Consider the following 22,663-nt stretch of genomic DNA (forward strand, 5'->3'; position numbering starts at 1 on the left):
TCTGCTGTGGGGACCTATTCTATCTCATGGTTATGCTACCGGGGGAAAAGAAAACACCTGCTCCCCCACGGAAAAACATCGTCACGTATTTTCCATAACTGAGGACTGGCATCCACCAGGATAGACACAACCTAATTTACTACAAATCCAAGCGTGAAAAGAGAAAAATGGAAAAACAAGGTAAGGTGCCCCTTAAAATCCCACAAATGTGGCGTATTTTCAGGAGAGGAAGGACGCAGATGACTTCTTTGATTTCCAGAAACTTTCACTGGGACTTCCTGACATGTTGCCTGGTTGAGTTTCACATACCATATCATGAGGTGATTTAGGGAAGATAAAGACTCTTTGATAGTGTAGAATAACTCAATTCTATAGCCCTTGCTTTCCTTTGCCCTCCAGGGAAAACCTGCCTTCTCCTCCGTGAGAAAAACTCCAAATATAATGGACAAGACAAAGAAATATTTAATCAAATGAGTTTAGGAAACCCCCAGCAGAAACAATGCATCTTTTCAATGGCTGAAGATGTTATGAACGGACAAAATGTGTTGTGTGTCAAATGTCTTTCTGGCTTCTGAGTGAGAAATGCTGTTTGCTATTAGGCAGTAATTTAATTCTAGAACCTCACATAACCAGGTTCACTTGCCAAAAACTTACTGTTTAGTGAACTACAAAAAATACTTTATAAAAATCACTAGAAGCATTCTTAACATAGTCATTTTAAAAAGCGGCCTTTTCCTAGAATACCCTTTGCTCCTAAGCAGTTACCAACCTAGACCCCCAGGAATGAACAGGGCATGGGCATATTTTCAGTAATTCCCCAAAAGAGCCAATTGCTTTCACTGACTACACCTGAATCCAGTTCCTGTCTCTTTTTGTGACAGGATATAAGTCCTCCTGAGCCAGTAGGAAGTTCTGAGACTCCAGACTTGTCTTAGCCACTATCCACACAAGCAATCCTTCAAAAGTTTTTTTAAAAAGTTTTCTAATACTTCTCTGCCATTTTTCAAAGAATGAACAAACCTCTGAGTCAAAATACAGAGTGGCAGACTGCAGGTGAAACAGTAGAAACGTTGGCTGTGCCGCTAAAGTTGCACATGGTTTCCTGGCCCCCTTTACCCACTCAGAGGACCCCGCACTGGAGGAAGACCAGAGATGACACACAGCTCTTTAGACAGACAGCAGAGTACCTACTCGGAAGTCCGGCCACTAGAGAACCACACTAGTCCTCTCATTTACTGCCTAATGAAAACCTCAGTTTCACCCAGCTATGATCTATTTCATATCGTTATCATTTGCTTGACAGGAATCAACCAATAAAGTGATTTAAATGACATGTTTCAAATAAAAGTAAAAATAAGCTTTTACAGAAAAGTGAAATGTGGCTTAATAAGATCACTTCTTGCTTTTGGATGGTAGAAACAGTTCACTAAATTTCTGCTGGAAGAGTCCTTAAATATGTAAATTTCACCATTAATCTGAGCCTTCTAACTATACAGAACATCACGCTTATGTGACTGGTACAGTGAAAATGTTGGTACCTCAGTAACTGCACGATCAGCCTGGTCCTTCTGCAGTTCCAAAGTCAGTATCTCGATGGGAGTGAGAGTTGGCCAGCAGCCGAACTGACGCACATTTGGAGTTACTGAAGCACATGTGGCCCCCTGACACAGCTCTCTGTCTAGGACACCAGAGGGGCTTTCAAAGGAATGGGCTTTGTCTGCTAGTCACGTGCCAAGTGACCCCGTTCGGTCAGCTGTCACTCTCTAATTTAGAAAACTGTCTATGGCCATCAGCTGAGGCCCCATCTATTCTCCAGCACCATAAAATTCCCCTAATGAAATGTTCGTCACAGCAGATCCACCCTGAACCAGAAGGAAGAGAAGATGAAGCAGATATTCTAAGCACCAATGCCATACCGAAGGATTGTTGCCTTGTAGTGGATACTTTTCTTGGTTTGCATTTTGTTTGGATCAATCACATTGCTTTAAAATAGAATTGATTTGTTTAAACACAAAATATCTTTGTTGGAAAATGCTCATTTTGCTACACAACAATCTTCTGGGTTCATTGAACACCCTCTAATTTTCTCTACCACCTGGATTTGAAAAATAACTGAAACGTACCTTATATACTTGTCCTCTTTTCTTACAGAAAGCAAAGATCCATTAGAGGACATGCAAGTCCACTCTTACAGGACAGGTCTGTCCTGCTCAGCACCCACACTCAGTGAAGGTCTTGGACACCCTGGGCTATTAGCTGACAGAGCCACGGCAAGTAATGCTACCCTGGGCTATCTCACGAGAGACAGCTGCTAGACATGGTCCAGACTTGGGTGGACCCAGGAGGTTTTGTTCATTTCTACAGAGTAAGGCAGAGTTAGCAGCCAGGTGTGCCATGCACAGGCCTGGCCCTAAAATATGTATCCTGGGACAGGAACACCAATGGAAGCCTGACCCACAGTTCCCTTCCCACCCTGGGTTCTGTGTTCCTGCATGAGCATCCTGCAAACGTGGACAGGAATGCCATCAATCTACTCAGTGCACACTCTTGCAAACAGTTGCCCATTGGGCCCAGGGGTGTACACACTGGCCTGGATACAGAAAGAGGACAAAGTAGGCCTGGACATCAGGCTTCTGGCTGTTTGGGAAGGAAACATGGGGTCCTGGGAGCCCAGGGAATAGATTACGAATGGGAAGACTGGCTGTGTGCATCACAGCTTTTCACTCTGTGCTGAGAAACACACCCAGCCACAGAGGGCCAGACCAGAGTCCTCTAAAGCGGAGGGCCCAGCAGCTCTTGGGGTCTAAGGGCAGTGCTGGATGTGGGCAACCCCAGGGTGGGGTCTGGGGTGGGCTTGGAGACCTGGGCCTGCACAGCTTCCTTGGTAAACTGAGGAGGTGTGGACCACAGGATTGTCAAGCTCATTCCTCTCCATACCCAATACTGTGGATTCTAGCATCCAGTTTGTCACTGTTGATGGCGCAACCTCATGCACTGGACAAAGGTAATATGAAAGAAAAAAAAAAAGCATTCAAATGAGTGTGAAGTTCTTTAAACTTGGCCTCTCTAGTTCAAAGAGATGAACAATGAGAGATTCCGGTTTATCAGTGATCTGGTTCATAGAGCTGTGAGATCCATCTCCCACAGGTGACCCTGCAGAGTAAAATAGCAAACCAGAGTACAACATCAAAACTGTAATCGGCATAATCACTGGATTAGGAACCACTCAAAATAGCTCCAGTTTTCAAACTGTGTGTATCAGTACTATGTGTGATTAACGCATCATTTATGATGGAAATGTGGGCATGCCAATAAGCCAGATGATTTGACAGTTTTCATAATTCTTTAAACTTCAAATGCCATTTCTGTGGACTGGATGACCTCTTCCAGGTGCTTTGGTTTGGTTTGTCTCTTGATAGATTCTGACGGAAGCAGGTAGGACCAGCCTCCTGAAGCTCATCGTGGTTGTAAGATGCAGAGAGCCTGCTCACCCCACATGGAGAAACACTGCTGTCGCAAGACACAGAAGGCACACTCCCCATCAGGAGTACTCACCTGTCCTCTCATATCTGGAGCAATGGGAATGGTGGGCCAGATGGTCGAATAGATGCCGAAAAACACCAGCCAGGTCAGCATGCTTCCCCAGACAGCCAGATGACTGAACTGCAGAGGAAAATGGACACACACAGGCTTCTCAACTGGCCGATCAGATTCCCCCCAACTCCACTGGCTGCAGAATCCTTGCATCCAAGCTACCTTTCCTTATGGAAAGATTCTGATGACTCACCAGTTAATGGGAAGTCAATCTTTCTAATTCCTGTGTCTCAGAACTTTTAACAATGAATTCAAGTAACGAATGGCCCCAAAGTACTCTGAAGATGAAGGTGCTTTTGCTGTCACAAGTGACCTTACTCTAAGATTTATCCCACAGTGACAGTGGGCCCCTCTCAGCTCATGGCAAGTGTTTGCTCCAGTCTGGGGGGTACACGCAATAAGGACTCATTAATCTGGCGACAGAGTGGCTGAACAGACAAAATAAGATGTTTTTATTTATCATTTCAAGACTTTGATTGTTCCATTCCTTTAGGCAAGAGTTTTTTTTTTAATCTGAAATGGATACTGCCTCTTAACAACACCCCTTTAAGCATCTACTGAGTTCATTTTTTTCCTTTGTCCTCTTAATATGATGATCCTTGACTTGTCTCTTTCTTCACACCCCGCAATCTAATCCATGTGCCAGTTCTGTTAGCTTTTAAAAAGATAAAACTGAATCTAGACTCTGAAAACTTCTCATTACCTCCTTCTCTAACATCCTAAGTGAAGTCATCATCACCTCTGACCCAGATTAATTGCTACTGTCTCTTAGGGGATTCCCTGATTCCACACTGACCTCCAATCCCATTCCCCATTTTTCTTAGCAGAGCATTTAAACAGCAGCCAGGTCATGAGACTGTGAGAGACACACATTAAGCTTTAGTTATCATCTTTAAATGCTGGAAATAACCGAAATGTCTAAAATAAAAGACTGATGAACTAAATGATGGAACGTCTGTAAAATGCAAAACTCTTTAATTATGAATAATAATTTTGCTGAATTATATTTTAAGGCACAGAAAATACGCCTAATATATATTTAATTAAAAGGGATTACAAAGTTCTATGTTCTATAATGTATCATCTTACTAAAAAATACACACACATGCAGACATAGAATGAAGTCTAGAAGTTTCCACAGGAAAGCGTTAATGGTGACTGTCTCTTGGTGGTAAAATTACGGACATTAAATGTTTTTTGTCCTTCCATATTTTCCAGTGTGTGCATATATGGTTTTTGTTTTTACAATGAGCATATACATCCGAAATGAGATGACTGTCAATAGCTTAGAGCTGTATTACGTGCCAAGCAAATGAATCACCAAGAGACTTTGGATTGCAAATTTACCTGATAAAGATCAAACCACAATTTTTACATACAAAATCTGAAATAAGATAGCCAGATATTGCTTATGGTTTCCCCAAGGCTTAAAAAGAAACTATAGCATGAAAACTATCTATACCGAATAGAGAAACAATTAGAGAAAACTTACTTTAGTCCAAGCTGTAGTCTCCAAGCCAGCTTTCAGACAAACAGTAACAACAACATACTGTGAAAATAAAAAACAGTTTGGAAAATCGTGATTCTCAGTGAATAATTTTCACTTTCCGTGAGAAATCCCATCTCTCCATTCCAGAGCTAGCTTCTCCAAGGCAGCTCTGGTTTGCAAGTATGCGCCATCTCAGTAGCTAATTCTCTAGGGGTTATTTTCAGGGAACATACAGGCAGCTTCACTTCCAGAAGGGCTTTCATTCTAGTAACAGTCTTTCTCATAAATTACAGTCTTGCCCTTTTCTTAGCTTGGGAGAAAGCATCTTTCTGAGTGTTGTTTTCCTTTACAGGTAGATGTAACATGGTCGTTTGAAGAATGGAGAAATCTTTCAACCACCTGTCCAGAAACCTTGACTCTGCATAACCTTCAGAAAGGATGATGTAAGCATTTCACAATCATTCTGAACTTTAAAGGATATATAAAACACATTTTGAAGATTTGAAATAAGTAACAGTAATAATGGGGAAGGCCCTTTCTAAGGGCTTAGAGAAGTGCGAACCACACATGAGCTATTTAAGAATGGCTTAATAAACAGAGATAAACTTACTGTGTAAACAATATTTCCAACAAATAAATAGTCGGTGGCATGACCACTGGCCAACACAGTATCTGAAAAACAAAGAAGTTACTATTAATATCCAAGGAACTGAACATGGCCACCTGTTTAATTCAGAACATTAAACGGAACTTTGGGAACATCTATTAACTCCCAGAGTATTTCAGAATCCCATCCTGTGATTCTAACACCTACTTCTCTTGCTAATGATGAACTTTTTCATCTTATGTTCTCTCCAAATGAAGCAAATAAAGTCAAGCTTCCAAGAAACCGACCAACCACTTGATCTGCACTGAAATTTACCTTTTTATAAACATTAAAATTTACCTTTGTCCAGTTTTTTTTTTTTTTTTTAAAGGAGTAAGAACACATTCATCTATTTTTATTAAGTGCCACCAATGTTGGGGCTTTTTCCAAGTGTTCTTTTATGATTCATCTTTAATTTTTGCTAAATTGGAACTATGGGCCAATAAAAAGATAACTACATGCACATTAAATCAATTCATAATGACTGCATTTGGAAAGAATTTAGGGGGTATTTAGTACTCATGTTCTCATCTGCAACTGTATGAACTTCCGGAGTCTATCAATTGGGGGAATGCAAGTACTCCAATGACAGAAGTTTAGAAAATACAAGAAGAATTTAAAGCTTCAGTTTTCCTACATTTTCCTTTTCAAGGATGGCTATGTTAACGTTTATAACAACCGTTAAGGCAGAACGCTATTAGAGTTGTTTCATCATCTCTGCACAGAGAAATCTGTTTTTTGCCCTGAGTGGTCAGAGCCTATTTTAACCTCAGGCTTCGTTTCCTTGGATGATACAGCCAACCTCCCTTTATTCTTATTTCTTTCAATGTTTGTTTTAGATTTGGGGGTACGCACGCAGGTTTGTTACCAAGGTATACTGTGTGATGCTGAGGTCTGTAGTACAAATGACTCTGATACCAGGTAGTGAGCATAGTAGTCAATGGGTAGTTTTCCAAGCCTTTCTTACCCAACTCTCTTGTCAAGTTCCCTGGCGTCTGTTGTGCTCATCTTTAATGTTCATGTGTACCTAATATTTAGTTCCCGCTTATATGAGAGAACATGTGGCATTTATTTTTTGTTTGTTTGTTTGTGTTTTGAGATGGAGTCTCGCTCTGTCGCCCAGGCTGGAGTGCAGTGGCGCTATCTTGGCTCACTGCAACCTGTACCTCCTGGGTTCAAGCAATTCTCCTGCCTCAGCCTCCCAAGTAGCTGGGATTACAGGTGGCTATTTTTTTTTTTTTTTTTTTTTTTTTGTATTTTTAGTAGAGATGGGGTTTCACCATGTTGTCCAGGCTGGTCTTAAACTCCTGACCTTATGATCTATCCACCTTGGTCTCCTGAAGTGCTGGGATTACAAGCGTGAGCCACTGCACCCAGCTGGTTTTATTCTTTCTTATACACAGGCTGGGTACTGAAGGATGTTTGTGTTCAAATTTCCAACCCATAGCTGCTATGTACACACGTATCTGGGCTTTCTGATTTACCCAATGCTGGTTGAAGAATCCCACTCTTACTAGAGAATCAAGATCTATTTATTTTCCTAAAATAGCATAATGATGGAGTCCCAAGTGGAACTGGGTAATCGTGGGTCCCTGAATCCAGCCCCTGGGCACACGCTGTCTCCTTATTCCAGCCAGGTAAATCTGTGGATAAGGGGAGATGAACCAGGAAAGCAACATCATGTGCTGCTCTAAACGGAGGGCCCGATGCAGGAGAGCAGGGAGAGCCACAGCCACTGACTTAAAAAGGAATAGTCTCAAAGCTCAGGGGAGAGGTGGCAAGGACAGACTGGAGCTTAGGCAGGACTTCATTAAAAGGGAAGGAAAGGAGTAAGTTAAAAAAGTAAGGGAGGCTGGGCGTAGAGCTCATGCTTGTAATCTCAGGACTTTGGGAGGCTGAGATGGGTGGATCATGAGATCAGGAGATAAGAGACCATCCTTCCTAACACCGTGAAAGCTATCTCTACTAACAATACAAAAAATTAGCGGGGTGTGGTGGCACATGCCTGTAATCCCAGCTAATCAGGAGGCCAAGGCAGGAGAATCGCTTGAACCTGGGAGGTGGAGGTTGCAGTGAGCCGAGATGGCACCATTGCACTCCAGCCTGGGTGACAGACTAAGACCTTTGCTTAATAAAAAAATGAGAATAAAACACAGGAGATCCAAGGTAGAGTAACAGCATCCAGGTGACAGGGGTTGCCATTTTAGGTAGGGAGCTCTGGAACAATTTTTCTGAGGAGGTGACATTTGAGAGATCTGAATGGTATGAGGGAGTGAGTTAAATGGGGATTGACAGGGTGAGTGTTCCAGGCAGAGAAGAGAAACTGCAGAGTCTGAATACAGACAGCACTTGACGAGCTCAAGGATCACTGTAGAGACCAGCTGGGCTGCATCCACTGGGAGAAGGAAAAAGAGATGGAGACAGTCAACAGGGCAGACAAATGGAGACCACAGTGAAGAGCCTGGATTTCTTTGTTAATTGTGAAAGGTAACCACAGGAAGATTTAGAGCTGGAAATGAAATGGTATAAGTTACATTCTTAAAGGAATAGTCCAGCTTTTACGGGAGAAAGGACCATAACCATAAATGGAATAACAATAGATGCAAGGCCAGCTTAGAAATGACTGTACCAATCCATCCAAGAGGATGATACTGTTGTGTTATAACTATGCAGCCCAATATGGTAGTCGCCAGATGCATTTAGTTGTTTACATTTAAACTAATTGAAAAAAAATACAATAAAAAATCCATTCCTACCTAGGGCTTGGGAGGAAGGGGAGAATGAGGAGTTACTGCTTAATGAGCACTGAGTTTCAGTTTGGGGTGATGAAAAAGTTTTGGAAAAGCATAGTGCTGATGGTTGCATAACATTCTGCAGTTAATGTCTCTGAATTGTATGCTTAAAATGGTTACAACGGCAAAGCTTATGTTTTTATCACAATAAAATATTTAAAAAATGGATCATAGGACCAACACTATAAAATCACTTTTTTAAATTGATGTATGTTTAAAGGGTTCAAGTGCAGTTTTGTTACATGGACATATTGGAGTGAAGTCTGGGCTTTCAGTGTCTCCATCACCTGAATAGCACTCATTGTATCTATTAAGGAATTTTTTTTACCACCGTTTCCCTTCCCACCCTCTCACCCTTCTGAGTCTCCAGCATCCATCATTCCACATTCTATGTTCACGTGTACAAATTGCTTAGCTACTACTTATAAGTGAGAGCATGCAGTATTTGACTTTTTTTTTGAGTTGTAAAACTATAAAGCTCTTATGATAAAACATATACATCTTTATGACCTTGAATCTGGCAATGGTTTCTTAGATGTGGCACCAAAAGCACAATGAGGAAAGAAAAACGTCGATGAAGCAGGCTCTTCAAAATTAGAAACTTTGTGCTTCAAAGCACAACACCAAGAAAATAAAAAAAATCTTGAAAAATGGAAAAAATATTTGCAAATTATGTATCTGAAACCTGTATTCAAAATACACAAAGAACTCCTACAACTAAACAATAAAAGCACTCCTCCAAAAAATTTAAAAATAGACAAAGGGTCTTAATAGACATTTTTGCAAAGAAGATATCAGAATGGACAATAAGTGCATGAAGAACAGCTCAACATCATTAGCCATCAAGGAAATACAAAAGCAATACCACAATGATTACTCCGTGGAACTTTATCTCACAATGAGATATCACTTAACACTCACTGGGGTGCCTACAAAGCAAGATGCGGAGAAATTAGACCTTTCACACACTGCTGGTGGGAAAGTAAGATGGTGCAAACCCTGGAAAACCATGAGGCAGTTAGTTCCTCAGAGGGTTATGTGTAGTTACCATGTGACCTAGCCATTCTACTCCTAGGTACGTACCCCAGAGAAATTAAAACGTACGAACAAAACACACAAAACCTTGTACCTAAATGCTCTAGCAACATCATTATAATTATTCATACTAGCTTAAAATAATGAACAGCATTATTCATTATTCACAATAGCCTATTTATAACCCAAATGTCCATTAACTGTGAACTAGTAAGTAAGATGTGGTGTATCAATATGATAGAACACTATCAGGCAATAAAAAGGAATGAAGAATGGATACATGTACAACATGGATGAACCTTGAAAAGCTTATGCTAAGTGAAGAAGTCAGACACCAAAGGCCACATATTCCAGGTCTATGAAATGTCCAGAAATGGGCACATCTACAGAGACAGACAATAGATAGGTGGTTTCCACGTACTGGAGGCGCTTGGGAGAAATGGGGAGTGACTCTTAATAATATAAGATTTCTTTTGGGGGTGATAAAAATGTTCTATAATGTATTGTGATAGCTGTACGAATCCATGAATATGTTAAAATCCATAGAATTGCAAGCTGTAAATGAATTAGATGGTATATAAGTTATATCTCAATAAAACTGCTATAAAAACTTCATTTCCTCAGTCATTTAAAATACACAATAGCCACATGTGGCTAATGACTACGACATCGGGCAGTACAGATAGAGAACATTTCCATCCTCACAGAAGGTTCTATTGGACAATGGAGGCCCAGAGTGGCTTGGACAGATGCCACTTAAAAAGATTCTGAAGGTAGAAACGGCAGCATTTGGCCAGGCATAGTGGCTCACACCTGCAATCCCAGTACGTTAGGAGGCTGAGGCAGGAGGACTGCTTGAACACAGGAGTTTGAGACCAGTCTGGGTAACCCTATCTTTATGAAAATTTTTTTAAAAACCAGCCAGGTATGCCGGTGCATGTCTGTAGTTCCAGCTACGTGACAGGATTGCTTAAGTCCAGGAGGTTGAACTGCCGTGAGCTTTGATCACACCACTGCACTCCAGCCCGGGTGACAGAGCAAGACCCTGTCTCTTCAAAACAAAACAAAACAAAAAAAACAAAAAAAAAAAGATTTTCTTATGATTCTGATGTAGGATAGAGAAGAATGTGAGGAATCAAGAAAGTTTTTGGCTGAGGTATGTAGGTAAACAGGGGTGTCAATAACCTGGGATGGAAAAGCCTGGTTCCTGTCATATGAATACAGGAAGACAGGTGAAAACTTCATACCAAATGATTCGCATTTTAAGTTCACGAGAGGAAGGACAGACAGCAATGAAACATGACCATAGTACCAGACAAAACATGAGATGGAGAGAAGAGAATTGGGGTTAGTGGAGAATGTCCCAATAATGAGATTTACAAGCCCCCCTCTCTTGCTCCTGCTCTGCCCCTATCTAGTTTTTTAAAATTTCAGGTTCTGAGTCTCAATTCCTTACCTATAAAATGAAGATTTTATTATCAGATGCAAATTATGATGACTGAGTTTTCTCTAAGGCTCCTTTCAGATAGGGAACTCTAAGAGGCTAAGGCCCGCAGCTGCTAAATCAGCCCCATAGATTTAACAGCAGAAACTTGAGAGTCTCAGACCTTCTCCCTCCTTAACATAGCTTAGGATGTCTTTCCTCATCTCCATCTCAACCCACTTGCTCATGAATGCATCTGAATTGAGAAGAGCAATGATCTATGTGCTTGAAGTTCTATCTGCATGAGCCCTAAGGGGCTCTAGAGAAAACTGATCAGACCAAAGGGTGCGCAGCCTTGGGAGACTAAGCTAAAAATCAAAATTTTCAGTTATGGTTTGACAATTTTTTGATGTTTCTTCCAATACCAATATTTCCAATGCTGCTTGAGTTAGGGACTAAAACATACAAAGCATTTGTTTGATAGGGAAGACTTAGAATGTATTTCATATTTTATGGATATGCACACAATAAAAATTTTTAGACATTATAAGAATTCTGTTTTTTTTTTTTTTTTTTTTTTTTTTTTTTTTTTGAGATAGAATCTTGCTCTGTCACCCAGGCTGGAGTACAGTGGTACAATCTCAGCTCAATGCAGCTTCCACTTCCGGGGTTCAAGTGATTCTCCTGCCTCAGCTTCCCAAGTAGCTGGGACTACAGGTGTGCGTCACTATGCCTGGTTAATTTTTGATATTTTTAGTAGAGGTGGGGTTCTATCATATTGGCCAGGCTGGTCTCGAATTCCTGACCTTAAGTGATCTGCCTGCCTTGGCCTCCCAAAGTGCTGGGATTACAGGTATGAGCCACCACACCCAACCAAATAATTCTATGTTTAAAAAACATCTTATATAAGCACTTTACTATATGAGAGGCACAGTTCTAAGCAGTTTACATATATTAGCTCCTTTAATACTTTAGCAACTATATGAAATAGTATAATTATGTATAAATAACATAAATAGTATATGTATAAAATAAATATATATGTAAATAATATAAATAAAAAATAGTATAAATATTTCACATGAGGAACTTGGTGCAGCAAAGAGGTGTCAAATATGTTCAAGGTCACAGGTTAGTAAGAAACTGCAAATTTTTTTTTTTCTCTTTTGAGATGGAGTTTTGCTCTTGTTGCCCAGGCTGGAGCACAATGGTGCAATCTCGGCTCACTGCAACCTCTGCCTCCTGGGTATAAGCTATTCTCCTGTCTCAGCCTCACAACTAGCTCAAATTACAGGCATGCACTACCACACCCGGCTAATTGTTTTGTATTTGGTAGAGACAGGGTTTCACCATGTTAGTCAGGCTGGTCGCAAACTCCTGACTTCAGGTGATCCACCCACCTTGGCCTCCCAAAGTGCTGGGATTACAGACACGTGTCACTGTGCCTGGCACAAGAGTTTGTACTAATTAACTGAGTTAGAAAAATGAACTAAGAATAATAGGAGACAATTTCAAAGAAAAAATAATTAGATTGGCTGGGTGCAGTGGCTTACGCCTGTAATCCCAGCACTTTGGGAGGCTGAGGTGGGCAGATCATCTGAGGTCAGGTGTTTGAGACCAGCCTGATCAACATAGAGAAACCCTGTCTTTACTAAAAATACAAAATTGGCTGGGCATGGTGGTGCATGCCTGTAACCCCAGCTACTTGGGAGGCTGAGGCAGGAGAATAGCTTGAACCAAAAAGCGGAGATTGTGGTGAACCAAGATCATGCCATTGCACTCCAGCCTGAGTGACAAGAGCAAAACTCTGTCTCGAAATAAATAAATACAATAAAAAATAATTAGACTAACAAGTACTCATTTGAAATAGTGACACCTAAGGGGAAGGAAACATTCAGGAGAGAACTGTGGGCAGAAAAACAGATTCACATGACAGAAACTTTGTATCACATGAAGAAGCACAGAAAGTGAAGCGCTCCGGGGAGTGGAGGAACGCCTGGAGATTCAACCTTTCATTCTGAGCTGGTGTGGGCATTTCGTTGGTCCAGGGTTTCTTAAATTCGGTGCTACGGATGTTTTGGGCTAGATAATTCTTTGTCTGGGGGCTGCCCTGTGCATTGCAGACCACTTGGGAGCATCTCTGGCCTCCACCCGCTAGATGCTGGTAGCTCCCTAGGTGTGACAACCAAATATACTTGGTTTAGCAGACATCGCCAAATGTCCCCTGGGAGGCAAAAAGCAACCCTGGTTGAGAACCAGTGCCCCAGAGGAAAGAAAAAGGAAGAGGTAGAGTAAATACAGAGAACACAGGCTGAAGAAAGAATGTCTAACAGAGGGAGTTCTCATCTGTCCCGTCAGGCTAAGGAGGAGACAGTGGGGTGGGATACAATCCTTTACACAATCAGGAGAGAGAACCAGTGTGAAGAAGCAGGGCATGATGGCGTGTGCCTGTTATCCCAGCTACTCAGGAAACTGAGGCAGGACAGTTGCTTGAGCCCAAGAGTTTGAGGTTGTGATCGTGCCACTGCACTCCAGCCTGGGCGTACAGAGTGAGACCTTGTCTCTAAAAATGAAAAAAAAATTTAAAAAGAGAAAATAAAATAAATAGCATGAGGCATTAGAACAGAGTGATACAATTCACAAAGCTGGACGGCCTTTACAAGAGACAAACTTTTTGACCATTCAGGAATGATGTTAACCTATGAAGAGAACACCTACATGAGCAGAGACCCTTAAGACTATGAATAGGAGGCTGGCAATTTGGCAGAACAGCAGAAACAGATAAATCTAAAGGATGTTTCCTGCAGCTTCTAGAGTTTGACAATGCATTAATTTCTTTCCTTCTTTTTTTTTTTTTTTTTTTTTTTTTTTTTTGAGATGGAGTCTTACTCTGTCACCCAGGCTGGAGTGCAATGGCGTGATCTCGCTCACTGCACTCTGCCTCCCAGGTTCAAGCAATTCTCCTGCTTCAGCCTCATAAGTAGCTGGGATTACAAGCATGTGCCACCATGCCTCTAACTTTTGTATTTTTAGCAGAGATGGTGTTTCACCATGTTGGCCAGGCTGGTCTCAAACTCAGCTGGTCTGCCTGCCTCGGCCTCCCAACGTGCTGGGGTTACAGGTGTGAGCCACTACACTCAGCTGACAATGCATTAATTTCTAACTTGTTATGATAGTGAATGCTACTGGCATTCAATAAAATGTTTACACATAAGGTGATTTGAGCATTAAACTTTAATGAAGATGGGCTAAGCCTAATATTTCAGTTCCTCGTTTTGGAGAGGTAACTCAGGATTGCATTTTAGTTTTCAGCTTAGGAAGAATATCTCCTTCCCTAGGCAAAGCTAACACCATCTGGAAATAGTTTATTCCCTTGGAGGAGAAACTCCCAAACCAAGGTGAGATTCGGAGACTTGCCAAGAGCCTCTGCAAAGATAGCATCCTTCAAACAAATCACAATCATCACCCTGCACACCCTGTGGGGAAACCCCAGGAACTAGATGGTCGTGTTTCGACTGTTTTAGGAGGCAAACACCTGTGGATGTTGTTTCTTGTTGAAACCTGCCAATAAGCTACTCCTGGAGAGAGAAGTCCTAAGAAAGCGTTTGTGATGGAGGTGTCCCTAAACCACAGCTTGCTGATAATGCAGGCTGAAACAGCCCCATTTGACCCCCCAGTTTATTCCTAAAGCAGATTGCTGACAACATATTCCTTTCCACTGAGCTTAGATCTTAACAGCTCTGTTACAATTCTACCACTCTGAAAGTCTTTCCTGCCATTTTCTGTCTTTAGTTTACTCAGATATTTAAAATCTCAAGTAATTTTTTCAAAGGGGAACAAAACCTCAAAACTGGAATAGTTGGGTTCCCCAAACCAGCCTTTGGAACAGTATCCACCGTCTGTGCAAACCATGGTAAGAGCATAATTTCAGAGAAAGTCAGAGATGGATATCTGGGGTGGGGGTCATTTGAGAAGGGAAAAGACATTTCAGGTAAAAAAGAGAAGCAGCCTGCATTGGGCACGGAGGTGGACTGCAGGTAGAATAGTGAGCTGATGATGTGAGGGTGGGGTTACAGTGGTGAGGTCTGCAGGGGTCAAATGTGTGAGGCTTCAAAAAGATCTCTAGAAAAATAAATCCATCCAAAGTGCAGACGGAGAGATGTGATCTCACCAGACCTGTTCTCCAAGAGCCGAGCTCTTCCTCGCAGACACCCACCGTTAGTACACAAAGGGCTAAAGAGCAAGGGCAAAGGTAAGAAGACTGTGCCCCCCATTGCATCAGAAGGGCTGGCGTTTTCCAGAACTAGACTGAGATCAGTTAGCCTTTTGCAAACCCAGGATTAGGTCCACCCTTGATGAGGGCTGCGATGAGAGGGGAGGGCGTTACCCATCTCAGAAATCCAGGGGACAATCTTCACAGGGTAAACAAACAAAGGTAATGTGAGTTCCCCATCTGCTCAGTTTGATAAAATACTAAGTCACGGTTAGAATGATGTGTGATTGCATGTGATGTAAAACCTAATATAATGATGGTGTTTTATGGTTTTATGGCATGCATGAAAAGTGTCATAAAATAAGGGAGACAGAAACCAGTCCCAGACGCTCTCTTACAGACAATTCAGTGTTATGTATGGCTCCAAGATCCGCTGACCCAGGGCAGCAGGTGAGCCTGCTCTCCCAGACTCCTATCAGTCGCCAAATCTAGTTGTGTTCAGGAACTGATGTAATTAATGTAGGATTAGCCAAATGAGGCCTGGAAACAGAGTCACTAAACCAGACTACTGTGAACAACTGGGACAAAGCCACATGGGCCCTCCAACGTTAGTAGTAACAGCTCAAAATGTTGTCTGCAAAAATCTCTTTGAAAATATTTGTGGGAAAAGCCACAGTTTATAAGAAAAGCATGTCTCATTTTCTAAACAAACAAAATGATCAAGGAACTTATTTCAGAATATTCCAAAGAGCTAGATTGATGCCATTTTATAAAGATGCCATTGCAATTAAATGCTCATTAAAAACATTACATCATCATCCAGCGAAACCACAAAATATATTCAGGAATGACTCTGACAAAGGCAAAATTTCAAGACAACATGATAACATAGTGGTCAGAGGAGACAGGACATAACAGTCATGAAAACAGATGGGCTGAATTTACATGTATATTTTTGATGTAGTCGGAATCAGTGGAACACCTGAACTGAAGGATGCAGGCGCCTCACTCACACGGGGCTCAGGAGAACTGAAGTAGAGATGGCACCATTCCCTTAACATCAAGGCATCTGCCAAGACATTTTGGTCCAAGAGCAGATACCAAGTCTCTCCTGCTTTTCCTCTCTCCTCCTTCCCCTCAGGAGCTTCCAGCAGCACCGTTTCAGAGCAGCCGGGATTCCAGAACATTAATTGAGCCAGCCCGCGCCCCCACCTTACTCTCCGGGCCTCTCAAGACTCCAGTGGCTCAGAGGAAGCGCAGCCCAACTAGGAACTTCTAGATTTACATCAAGAGTGAAGATGTATTCCAAGTTTCAGGTCACTAAATCACACACTTTTAGAAGTTAACCTGTTTATGCCTGTAGTGCCTGTACTAGAATTAAAATGATGCTTTCTGCCTCTGACACTATTTCATGAAGAGAAAATTTATTTTTTCCTCCCTATAAAGAGTAGTATAAAGTATTGGAGGTTGCTTTATAAAAGGCGGGGTTTACACAAGTGTAAGTGATTACAATTACATTCACAACCAGTGCTGCTGGGTGAAGCTCCTGGTTATATAAGCCTATTGCTGGATTTTCTCCTCTATTGCCATTTCTGCTGGATAAAGTTAAGGACATGAAACTTAAATTTCAATCTATTTTTCACTTTTGTTTAATAAAAATAAACCTGAAAAAGGAAGCAAAAATGATGCAAAGTAAACTTGATTGCCAATGCCCAGGCAGTCACCCAGTGAGGCCATACGTGTTTCTTACTCCTGGGTACACACCTAAGTGATACCCCAAGTACCCCATGCCATGCTATGCCCTGTGTCTTATTCTTGCCAATCATATGTGAGCAGATCTGATGGATCTCTTCCTGTGAGACTTGGATAAGAGCAAATGATCCTAACCCTGGAAACCATCTTGTCTCTCCCCTTCCAGTGTTGAGGCTGAGGGTGCACTCCATGGAGCCTCACTGTGTTGAAATGAAGTGGGCTTAGTTTTAACAGATATGCTAAGACAGGCAGACATGGAATGATTGTCATAGAGGCAGAATTTCACACTCACAGACCCCAGAAGCAGGAGGCACAGCATGCCAGGCAAGGCCATGCCAGGTAGGGCTACAGAGCTCAGGAGGTTGGGGAGAGGCTGGGTATGGCCTAGGCCTCTACTGGGGTTCTCACAGGGAGAAAAGGGCAAGGCAGGGAAGATTTGCTGAGGACATTTAGGACGGAATAATGAGTAATTCTGGCAGGCTCGGAGATGTAAAGATGGCCCCCAGTTGTTGGGTACCTGGCCCAGGGGTGCTGTTGGGCAGAGGGAACACCGGCTCAGTGTGTGAGAGTTTGATAAAGGAGGTGGCTGGGGGCGTGGGCTCGGGCTCGGTTGGTTTGTATGTCAAAGGCGTGCAGGCAGGGAGGCATCTGCTGTCTTCAAAAATTAGCTAGCCCTGGGAGGACAGTCTCTTCGGAATCAAGGCCCTGAATGCCAGAGCATGGGGAATATGGAAAATAAGAAAAATATACTCAATACACCTATGAACAAGGCACTCCTCCACTGGATAGGGACATGGGTGAGAAATAAATCTTTACTGGGTTAAGCCCCTGAGATTCCCTGGCTAATCCATTTTGATTCAACTTCCTGCTAAGGGTGAAATCTGGGAACTCTGGCTCACACTTCTTACAACATTACACCAAACCCAACTGTCTAAAATACATGCAACACAGAGTTTATTAAAAGAGACATTGAAACATAAGAAATATTTAACTGAATGAAAACAATAGCCCTTCCAGCCCAATTCTGGGTTTCAGGATGTGTGAGGTACACTGTCACAATACAGAAAAACAGCTCAAGTCAGAGCTTCCTAACTGCATTTAAAACAAAACAGAAACAAAACTCTTGCATTTGAATTTGGAAACCTGGTTATATTTTAAATGTACTCTGATTGGGTTAGTAACCAGTTATGCAGATTTGCGAGCTGTAGTTTCATTTGTATAAATCTGAAAGACTCCCAGAATGTTCTGTTTCTAGGTCTTAGGGAGCAAATTCCACTAACTTCAGGATTTTATGAACTTCCACCGCACTGTCCTCTCTGGGGGCCTTCCCAGATGGCAGATGCCGCATGGAGTTACTAGCTTGTTTTCCTGTCCCATTTGGCATTTAATATCTGTCTCTCAATCTTTGATTTTAGACCTTTTCTATGCTGCACACAGCACTGTTGGTGAGTTTTATGGGGGAACAAAATGTCAGTGTATTGTTTCATGTACCTTACTTTAAAATAAAGTATTTTGTTGCCCTTAATGACTGCATTAGCACATTCTCCTGACGGGTTTAGGATATAGCGCAACTAGGTAGAGAAGGGGATTATTAATTAATGCAAAACTGAGTCCTTCTAGTTTTGGCTCCAACCCATCCACTTCTCTCAACTACCATTATTGCTACACTAGACCAGCAACAGCCCAGAAACTGGACTCCAATCATCATCCTGGCCTGTGTGGTTAGATGAAAATAAATCAGACTAATGGCTTTTATTACACTCATACTCCAATCTCGGGTGAGATTTGGGTAAGAGCAAACAATCCTTGCCTTGCAAACCATCTTGTCTCATTGAAGGCTCATTGATTCCAAAAGGCCTGGAAAGGTCTGACTTGAGTCTCCAATCTCACCATCCCAAGGCAATCTGTGTCTCACAATCCGGCCCCCAGTTCCTCCCCCGCACTGCTCCATGCCATCTTTCTTTTGGAACCATTCTGTTCCTGCAACCTGATACTCTTTCCTCTCTCCTATTCTCCTACTTCACTCCCACTCATCCTTCAACTCCGTTGTCACATCCTCCAGGAAGCAGTCCTTAAAGCTCAGCCCAGGTTAGTTTTCCCTGGAATATATTCCACCTGACCTTGACCTTCTGCTTTGCTAACATTTCTTGTTCAAATCCTGCCTTCTCTAGATGTAAGTTCCATGAGGGCAGGAACTCCTCTGTTATGTGAACTGCTGTGTCCCCAGAACCCAGGAGGAGCCTGGCATAGAGGACATACTCTTTTATCTTTTTTTCCCCCGGGTTCAAGTGATCCTCCTGCCTCAGCCTCTTGAGTAGCTGGGATTACAGGCACCTGCCACCATGCCCAGCTAATTTTTGTATTTTTAGTAGAGACAGGGTTTCATCATGTCGGTCAGGCTGGTCTTGAACTCCTGACCTCAGGTGATCCGTCCGCTTGGGCCTCCCAAAGTGCTGGGATTACAGGCATGAGCCACTGTGCCCAGCCACTCTTTTATCTTTTTTAAAAAAAATAAGTGAATAATTGAGTTTAAGAAGTTGTAGTCTCAGAGAACATTGGCAATCTTGCCCAAATTTAGCTTAATGTGTAACAATGCAAGTTATCAGGATTTATATGACATGAAACACCCAAGTTTTCAGTAATAAGTTATGGGTCAGAAATAGTTTAAACCAGTATGACCCAATAATGCCACAGACAAAGAGAGTCACACCAAGTTTTATTGTATACACGTGCACTATTCTTTAAGTGTACAAAACATGCCCGATCTTACAGGAGCACATGTATTAAAAAGTATAAAATAGCCTTCTCCAAAAATGTCAAAAGGCTCATTTGCTTAATAGTGCCCTTACATAAGAATCCATATGGTATTCTTAAACAGTGAGGGAACAGTTTCTATGGTGTGGACTCTGGTGAATCAAGAATAAATGCTTTTAGGAGGTTTTTTCTTCTGGTAAGTATAGTCTTTTTCCCATCACCTCCCTCTTAAATTTCATCAGGGAAAGTCTGAATACTTCCTTTTTAAAAATCAAAACCGATTTTGTATTATTTTGCCAATAACCACATTACACTTCAAGGACGGTTGCTCAACTCTCGACCAGATATGCCAACGCGAAACCCGAGTGTGGCCTGACACCAGGGCTCCTGATGGACGTGGGCCCCTGTGAAGGTGACAGCCTAGGTCTAACCTAGCATCACTTTCCAGATCAAAGGCGAGGAGCTGCAGGCAGACCATGGCTGTAAGTGTATGGCTGTGATGGTTGGAAGAAATCTGATTTACTGAATTGCTTGAGTGGAAAAATTTATTTTGAAATTTGAAATGAATCATCACAAACTCCATCAGCAAAGGAGTGCTTTGAAAAGTCTCTCTAAAACCACATGAAAATAAGCAAAGCAAAATTCTTGGAAGCATTCTAGGGAATGAACAATATACCCATACCTTCTAGAAAAGATTTATTTCCAATAAGAAAAAGTGTGTTTGTGTTGCCTTGCCCAAAAGGAACACCACTGATATATACCTGAGGTTCTCTCCAAAGATGGTAGAGGTAGAATTTTCTAGTATAACTTCCTGTCTTTGTGACATCATCCATACGGGCAGGATCAAAGGAAAAAAATCAAACTACTCTAGCAAGTTTAGCCCCTGGTCAAACAAAACTCCTCTGGGGCTCTGGGTGTGGGTGGGCATCTGAGGGACGACTTCAGGCAGCCCTTGAAAGGTGGGGAGAGCCTGAAGGTGCCCTTCTGTTAGAGTAGGGGCTCCTGGCTTTGACAGTGCCCTAGTTTGTCTCAAATTGGTGCCATGTTCCTATGCATCTTTGGAGGTGGGGAGGATATACATCCTCCTAAATGACAATTAAGAGTGCAGTAAGAACTCACTTGTACTTAGGACAGCAAATCAGCACACATAAACAAGTACTTCGGTCAGCTGACATACCCTGGTCCTCTGGTGCTTACAGTCTTTATCCCTGCCACCCCCATCTCCACCAAAAACTCAACTCAGACTCTTGCCAGGTCCTGTGTGTTTCTCTGCAGAGCAGTCTTAACCTTCTTCACAGGCAAATCGCATCACATAACTCTCCTACCTTCAACCCTTCCCTGAGAAAAAGTCTCCCCCACCAGGTGTTAGTGATCAGATCCTCCCTCACTTCTTCGTTCCCTTTTCCAGCCCCTACCTCCTCTCTATGCTGTGGTCGTCTTGACTAGGGGTGGTTGTCCACTACACGGAAGATGCTAGAAATATGTAGAGATGTGTTTTGATTGATAGCTCCAAAAGGACAGGGAAGGGAGGAGAGGAAGTGTCTTAGTTGTTTTGGCCAACTATAACAAAATACTATAAACTGCATGGCTTATAATCCCTGGAAATTTATTTCTTATAGTTCTGGAGCCTGAGAAGTCCAAGATCAAGGAAGTGGTAGATTTGGTATCAGGTGAGGATCCATTCCTCATAGGTAGCATCTTCTAGCTACATTCTCACATGGTGGAAGGGGCAAATGAGCTCTCTAGGGTTCCTTTTATAGGGACATTAATCCCATTCCTGAGAGATCTACCCTCACGCCCGATCACCTTCCAGAGGCCCTATGTTGTATACCATCACCTTACAGTTTGAGGTTGTGACATAGGAATTGGGGGGAGGGGCATGAACAGTCAGATCACAGTAGGAGGTTACTGTTTTTCCAGTCCAGAGCAGGAATGCCCAGTGTCTCGAATGTCTCACCAGAGGTTGACAAAAAAGAGTCCAGAGTCCAGAGTCCAGGCACCCCCAGTCCCACTAAAGTACTTCCCATGGCCTCAGCAGCTCAGGTCCTCACACCTGCTTGCTCCTGGCCGGGAATGTTCCTTCTCCCAACCATGCCCCACATTTCCCTTGTCCCACATGGCCACCCCCTACTCCTCTTTCAAGAACTTCAATATCACTTCCTGGAAGAAGACGCTCCTGAACTCATCAGACTAGGTTGTATCCCTTTGCTATATAAGCTCTGCTCACAGACCCTAGGACTCCATGCACTGGTAATTAAGCAATATGTATGAAATTCCTGACCATCAACTCTGACGTTTGGTAAGCCTCCAGAGGGCAAGAGAGGCAGTGCCTGGCTTGCTGATGTCTCTATTCACTCTGCCCTCAGACAGCCTCTTACCTCATAGATATGCCATAATCTCAGCGAACAAAGAAGCTCCTTTCAAAACATCCTCTCAAACACAATCCCATTTCTGGGTTTAACCTTCCGTAAGCTATCCCCTGGAATCTCTGCCAGTAGTTTTCTTTCTACCCCTCACTTTATGAGACGTGACAGGTTTATTTCCCAAATTGCTCTGATCATAAAATTCTCCTAGATCTAAATTCTATACTGACCCTTCAATGCTTAAACGGTTAAGTCCCAGTTTCTTTTTTTTAATTTATTTATTTTTCAGACAGAGTTTTGCTTTTTTGCCCAGGCTGGAGTGCAGTGGCACAATCGTGGCTCATTGCAACCTCCGCCTTCCAGGTTCAAGCGATTCTCCTGCCTCAGCCTCCCAGGTAGCTGGGATTATAGGCCCTTGCCACCACGCCTGGCTAGTTGTTGTATTTTTAGTAGACATGGGGTTTTGCCATGCTGGCCAGGCTGGTCTCAAACTGACCTCAGGTGATCCACCTGCCTAAGCCTCCCAAAGTGCTGAGATTACAGGCGTGAGCCACCACGCCCGGCCACATCCCAGTTTCTTAACCACACACTCAAAGCCCTCT

General features: G+C 42.5%; 1 protein-coding gene across 1 annotated transcript in view; it reads right to left on the reverse strand.

Moving 5' to 3' along the window:
- ATP8A2 (ATPase phospholipid transporting 8A2) overlaps positions 1 to 22,663 on the reverse strand; it is a 653,421-nt gene that overhangs the window by 152,741 nt on the left and 478,017 nt on the right. The window contains exons 31-33 of the mRNA XM_039473330.2: positions 5,694 to 5,755; positions 5,087 to 5,143; positions 3,556 to 3,663 (exon numbers count right to left, since the gene is read on the reverse strand). Of these exons, the coding sequence (XP_039329264.1) occupies positions 3,556 to 3,663; positions 5,087 to 5,143; positions 5,694 to 5,755 (227 nt within the window). The remainder of the gene's footprint in view (positions 1 to 3,555; positions 3,664 to 5,086; positions 5,144 to 5,693; positions 5,756 to 22,663) is intronic.

The sequence above is a fragment of the Saimiri boliviensis genome, chromosome 16 (genome assembly GCF_048565385.1).
Source record: "Saimiri boliviensis isolate mSaiBol1 chromosome 16, mSaiBol1.pri, whole genome shotgun sequence".
In the NCBI taxonomy this organism is placed as follows: Eukaryota; Metazoa; Chordata; class Mammalia; order Primates; family Cebidae; genus Saimiri; species Saimiri boliviensis.